At 37.3% G+C, this 6931-nt stretch overlaps 1 protein-coding gene across 1 annotated transcript in view; it reads left to right on the plus strand.

The window, feature by feature from the left end:
- PAPSS1 (3'-phosphoadenosine 5'-phosphosulfate synthase 1) overlaps positions 1-1863 on the plus strand; it is a 36488-nt gene extending 34625 nt beyond the window's left edge. The window contains exon 12 of the mRNA XM_005418167.2: positions 1276-1863. Coding sequence (XP_005418224.2) covers positions 1276-1414 — 139 coding nt within the window. The 3' untranslated portion in view covers positions 1415-1863. The remainder of the gene's footprint in view (positions 1-1275) is intronic.
- Positions 1864-6931: the final 5068 nt, after the last annotated feature.

Consider the following 6931-nt stretch of genomic DNA (forward strand, 5'->3'; position numbering starts at 1 on the left):
TGTGAGGAATAATTTAATTTGTGGAGTTTTTCTGCTTATGATTACATACCTGAGAAGTTAATAATAATTTAGAGTCTTATGTAAACAATGGTAAACAATCCTGATCTGTCTTCAGTTTTGCATTTGTCCAACTGAATTTTGTTTTTTAGGGGAAAGGTGTCTTTAGGGGAAGGTATTTTTATTATTCCATTGCTTTTCTCTTTATTTTGAACTGTATATGCCACGCTGTCAATATGCATAAATATGTGTATGTGTGCTCAGTGTCTTGCAGAGGCACAGCTGGGAAGCTTGCCTCTAGATACTGAAGCTTTTATGTTCTCTGTTCTCCAAACAGTCCCTCACTAAGATGTACAATTTTTTTTCCACATTCTCTAGTGGCACTGAAATGACCTTCTTGAACCAGCACAGGAATATTCAGCCAACTCATCAGGCTGGTCCCCTGCCCTGACAAGGCAAGGTGTAAATCAGGATGGCTGCTGTTGCCCTGGCAGAGGGCTCAGACAGTAGGTAGAGTAGATGGTTCTCCTTCAACAGGAGTTTTTTTCCTCTTGGAGGGCAAGCCAGGCTCAATGGAAGCACAGACTGAATGCAGTCCACAGGGGTTGCACGATGCTGCTGTATAGCAGATATTTTTGCCCCCGACGACGAAAAGGAGTGATGAGGAGGACTCCATCTTATTGGAAGGCTAATTAATTACTTTATTATACTATATTATTCTATATTATATTACACTATGTTACATTACATCTAAACTGAATCTGCCAAGCACTCCACTGCACTGAATCTTGTGACTGTCAGCCAACAGTCCCAATACACACGCACCTGGATCCAATTGGTCAGTGAGTCAAAGCACTCAGACCAGAATCCAATTGTCAATTCCCTTCAGGTAAACAATCTTCCACTATGCATTCCACTTGTGAACAAACACAGGAGCAGTAAATGAGATAAGAGTTGTTTTTTCTTTCTCTGAGGTTCAGAGAATGTGAAACCCAGAAATATTCTTGGGAAGAATTGTGCCTTGCTTTTCTCTGTGAAGAGGAATGTGGCTACACGGCTAAAACCTCAGGAGTTACCGAAGCTGAATATTGTAGAGGATGTATATTCCTGAGATTTACTGCCATTGCTGGCCTTGAAATGACAGCTGCTATACAGCATTATACTCCTAAGAAAGACATGTGTAAAGTATCAAGAAAGTAGAAGGAATATGAGCAACTTTGCCTGCCTTTAATGTATGTTCTTTTTTCCCTCCCTTTTCCTCCACCCCTACCCTGTCAGCCATGAAGACTTTGATTTTATATCGGGGACCCGCATGCGCAGGCTGGCTCGGGAAGGACAAAACCCGCCGGAAGGCTTCATGGCTCCCAAGGCTTGGACTGTGCTGACAGAGTACTACAAATCCTTGGAGAAGGCTTAGGCCTCTTATTAACTGCAGATCAACCTTTGACGCCTGATTTATTTACGAGAAGGGGACCACACAGTCACCATTCATGTTGCTTTGTTGTGGTGTCTGTCAGGAAGTTCTCTGAAAACAGACTCTTTCTTCCTAACTTAGCATCATTCTTTGCCTGCCCTTATGGGTTCTATTATGTCCTGGCACCTAACTAGCTGCTGGTTTTAATGTCTTCTCTTTTATTACAGTTAATATTCTTGCAGTAGGATTTTTAACTCCTGTATTTTTTTTTATATTTTACTGCCTCTGTCCTGAGTTCTGCAGCTGTTAAATAGATGCAGCTTTTTCATATGTTATTTAAGCTGCTGGGTAGTGTCTGGTTTTAGTAGTCTGTAGGAGAAAATGTAAGAGTTAATCCTTTAACTATGGATAGATTATCTATAAATCAAAAAAGTAAAGAATGTTTCAAAATATCTGTAAAAGTGTCTTCATCTTTATCTCATCATTATCATCTCCAGAAGCACTTAAAATTTTTTTCTGACTATGTAATCAAAAAGCAGAAGGTTTTTTTTATGTAGCATAATTAACATTTTGCTTTCTTTGTTTAATTTTGGAGTTTATTTAGTTGTACATTGATTCTCTTCTGCTGTGGACCTGTAAAGATGGCCAAGTAATAAATAAAAGAAAATATCCAGTTTTCAGTTTCAATTGTAACAAATTCACATATTGTTTTTGTATATGCTTGCTGCCATAGGTGTCAGTAGGGTATGTTTTATTTCATTTGATGTAACTTACTGGTTTTTGAGTCCAGATATACTTAATCAGCCTACTACAACTTTTTAAAAAGCATGATAGCCTGAACTTAATTTCATGTTTAATAATTGCAAGAAAAATAAAGAAAATCCTTAGATTTCGGTATTTCCTGTGGTAAAAATGCTTTGTTTAGATATTAATTTTCTGTCTATTTTTCAAGGTCTCCAGAGAGTAATCTTGTGAGTCAGCTTTGCTTGCTTTAAAGGCAAAGCACATGTTCCTTTAGGATTTTTCAAAAATCCTGAAGAAACATAAGAAATGAAAAGTAAAACATTTCTTCATGTGTAAAGTAACACTGGTGTCTTTTGGTGTCTTTTCAAGCATTTGCAGGTAATCAGTGGAGCAGTCATAACTTCTCTTAGCTAGAAACTGCCTCATATCCGTGTCACAGAAACTTTTTTCTTGTTAAACAGTGTATAGAGGAAGAACCAGCTCAAAATTGTTGTTAGAATGTTGATACTGGATGAAGCATGTGATCATCTAGATTAATTTTTTTATGCCAGGAAGGTTGTGATGAGGGGATCTGTGTAATGAATTGGATGAATGCTACTTGCAGTGTTTGTTTACTTGTTCACAGTAGCATTTAAGACAAATTCTTTGAGACTGACCTCTTCTTTTCTTCCTGTCTCTGAAGAGATGTAGAATATATTTTTTAGTGGAATCTTTACTTTGATAGGCAGTAAGGTGGAATTGGGAAAAATGAGAGGCTTGTTTATTAGCAAACCACAACAGTTGCTTGAGACTGTTTTAGTAGTGTCAAGCTTATTTCTTCAGAATCACTGAACAGATTTTCTTCAAACTTGGCTTTCTTTTTAGGTTGTATCAATATATAGGATGTATAAAATCCAGAAGAAAGAGTCCGTTCATCCATGTGCAGCTGTTCATTGAAAACTTCAAGATTAACCATGAAGGTGAACTAGAGTTGTCAGCTGCTAAAATGGGATTTGCTGTTGGAAGTTGCAGTTTGGACTCTTTGCTGTCAGGTTTGATTCTTTTGCTAGCTGTGATGAAAGATAATATTTTAACAGAATAGCAAACACAGGTGAATGTCTACAGAAGTTTATGTTTTTAAAATGCTGTATGAAGCCTGGAAAATAAATGGGAGTGGTGATCGTGAATTTGAATCATCCTGTGAAGTGAATTTAGAAGCAGAAATGCCTTCAAGCAGATTAAAACAGTGATAACAAGCAGATCGCGTTTTCTAGATGTAACCCATGTTCTTGTTACAGTGCCTCTGCAAAGCATTTCGTGGAGGGCTCTGCATTAAAGAAGCGGCAATATTTTGTGAACCTAAAGCCACAGCATTCCCAGCATAATGCTATTGGGAACAGGAGCATCTGATCAATTTGTAGGCAGGATTTGCTCCATACAATTATATTTTCCTGTGTCATATGAGTTTTCACTGTAGAGTTCAAATTTTTCCTCCTGTCTGCACCTTCCATATTTAAGGAAGCCATACTTACAAGAAAGGGCTATCCTACCAGAAATTTTTCTTTTGCCAGTGTCTCTAGCTTTTCCCTGTCTTCTCTCAGTGGATAGCATTATCAGTTGAAAAGTCCTAACATTCTGCTTTCAACAGTAGGTTCAGTTTCATTAAGGGTGCTATGGCATTTGAGGTGCTTCTGAGACAGCAGTTGGGGTTCTCCAGAGGCAGCAGCAGGACTAATGAGGTAAGGGTTGTTGCACCAAACACGTGCCTTCCCACCTGCTCTGGCATCAAAGAGCTGTGACCTCAGGACGTGTCATGCAACAGCAATAATGTGATCTCATATGATGATAGGACTACATTTGATAGGATTACATTTGATCAATGTAAGCAGGACCTAATTTTGCAGCTAGAAAATTAAAAAGCTACATTGTCTCCCTTCTTCATTTCCTAAAACATTTTTTTTTAACTGTAAAAATACTGGTATGTATGGGAATCACGTATCTAAGCAGTTGTATAGGCGTGTTGCTACTTCCAATCAAACTTCCAAGCGTGCCATCTTTCTAAAAGTTATTTAGCAGTCAAGAGGAATTTTACCCTGTTTATGAAGATGACAAATTTCAAGAAGTGTTTCCCCTGCCTGATGTTTTCTGCCTCTACATTGATTTACCTTATAAATGGTTTTTTACCTGCTACTGTTGTACAGGATATTTTATGGCAGTTATCCTGTACTTTTTGTACAATCTTGAGGTAATTATTCTCTTCCAGAGGATCATTCTGATGTATTGGGCAAATGATCTATGAAAGTAGTAACACTCTTGATCCGTATGGCTAATACAAACACAGTCAGCTTTTCAAATTACAAGATGAGCAAGGTAGGTGGAGATTATCAAACCCTAAACTTTAAAATAAATGGTACAAAATTACTGCATCTCCTAGGTGAAGTAATTCCTGCAGTACCCATAAGCAACTAAAGAAAATAGAAACTTTTTCTAAAGGACCTTATGACTGAGAATTCATTTTTTTCCTTTGTGAGTTCTTTTATGCCTTTTTTTTGCCTGGCAAGAATATTCAGGGTAACTTTTCACATGAGGATCTACAGGTTGTGATGTAAAAATAGTAGATAAATGCTGAGGATGCTGATTTCTGATTTTTTTCTTTCAATAGGGAATCTGAGCACTAGCAATTCAGTAGTGCTTTAGAGATGCAAAATGGAGAATGCAGACTAGGTCCCAAGTTGTTTTTCAGATGCAGTTTGGAGCTAATCAAGCTTCTACATCTGGAATAACACAGTAGAAATCAGGAGGGGAAGCAAATGAGAGGCTGTCCTGGCATAGTGGTTGTGGAAATAGACAAGGGTAGTCAATACTGTAATTTGCCTGAATTTGACCCTCTCTTGCATTTCAAATTTCTGTAATTTTAAAAAGTTTCATAAGTGGGTCATTCAAAGCATTAAACTTCCTGTCTTTCCATGCTAGACAGAGAATAAAAGTTACTCTGGGCATCCTAAACAAATATTAGTAGATTTTTAAAAGACTATTTTTCCTTCCCAACAGTTTAAAGGTGCTAACCAGCGTATTACAGCCTTTCCCTATAAATGTTGATAGCTTCAACAAGTGTGTCTGTGTATTACTTTCAAAATTCCTTTTATCTCTAGTCATGAACCTTAAAGTTATCATGCTAGGGATTGTAGGAACACAGAAAAAACCCTCTCATCTCTGCTTCCCTGTGAGTCAGAAGATCTGTTACTGCATCTATGGCACCATCTCCAAAAACAAGGAAAGGTAATACTAATCCTTCACTTAATATGGGAGAATTGATAAGGAAGAAAGAAGATGGAAACTGGATCTTCATCTAACTTTGCATGTATGTCTATAGGAATGATATTTACTGTGGTGTTAGAATGTTTGTAAGAAATGTGTAGAGATGGTATTCTACTCAAACCTGACATAGAATCCCCTCACCATCACCTGTAAAAAGCCAGGCACTTCAGCCTGGAATGAGCTGGCCAAATTAAACACTGCAATGAAAGCAACTGACAGCTCAGATTAAGCATTTTGTTTGTCTTTTTGAATTGGTCTTTGAAACTTACTTACCAAAATTCTTGATTTAAATGCTATTAAAAAGAAGAGTGACTCTGGTTCCATTTTTTTCCCATGCTTGGGTTTTTACAGATGGAGCTGAGACGCTAGACTGCAAAGGGGAAATTTAAATTTCCAATTTAATGGATATGAGAGTTCCTGGATAGCAGCTAAACAAGTGCCAGGTAAACATGTGATTTAAAGGGTGAATGTGCAGAGATTTCTGCTAATTTGTGTTGTTTTTACCTTGAAGAAAGCCTGGGGGCTGGAATACCAGCGCCTCTTTTAAATTAGCTTTTTCATTCACAAAAAACTTTTTGATTATGAATATAGCTGGATTTTTGACTAGGCTTTTGAAGTGTCCATTGAAGGGGTTTCTTTGTTTCTCCTTCAAGCTCTGTGTCTGTTCTTGTGGTATTAATTTTTTTTTACCTGTATCCCTTTTCATTATTTAGTCTTTATTAAAATCACTCTTTTCTTCTCTGTGGAGGTTATATATGCTCATGAGCCAGAATCATGCATTCAGTATTTCCAGAACTGTTTGCCCTAGAAACCTCATCTTGATATAATTTTGAAGTTGAGGGGGAAAGGCAACTACACTGAAAGCTAGAAAACACAGCTTTAAAGCCACATCTGGAATTCTTAGACTGTTAGTGGCTCCAACTTTAAGCAGAGAGTACAGAGATTTTATATGCCATAAAACTCAAGTGGCCTTGGATCCAGTATGAGTAGTCACCCGACTGTCATGTTAAAATCCATCTACACAATGCTTTGAAGAGTGATACCTGTCTATGTATAAATTGAGGAAAAAATATCAGTTTCAGTATAAACTTTACAGGGCTGAAAATAGTGCCCAAATATTGCTTTTATCCTCTGCAAGCAAAGCTGTTTTTTTTCTGTGGAGTCCTATATTCGTCACTATAAATTTCATCATATGAGAGGAGTACAAATATTTTGGCCATATCCATTTATTTTCATCTCATAGCAGCAGTTATGGTGCATGTAAAAAAAACCCTTTCAGTCTAAGCTGTGAGTTTTTATATTTTACTGAGCACCTGCAGCTCTCCAGGCTTTCTACCCAGATGACTTGTGCTTGAATTGTTGTGGTCTAAATCAATTATTTTTGTAATGCTTGATAGTAAAGTTCATTGCAAAAGTTGTGATGAGACAGATGAGAGACACCAGTATCCATGTGTTAATGTTCCCTGAACATTGTTGATA

This window comes from Geospiza fortis, unplaced genomic scaffold, assembly GCF_000277835.1.
Source record: "Geospiza fortis unplaced genomic scaffold, GeoFor_1.0 scaffold11, whole genome shotgun sequence".
NCBI classification, from domain to species: domain Eukaryota; kingdom Metazoa; phylum Chordata; class Aves; order Passeriformes; family Thraupidae; genus Geospiza; species Geospiza fortis.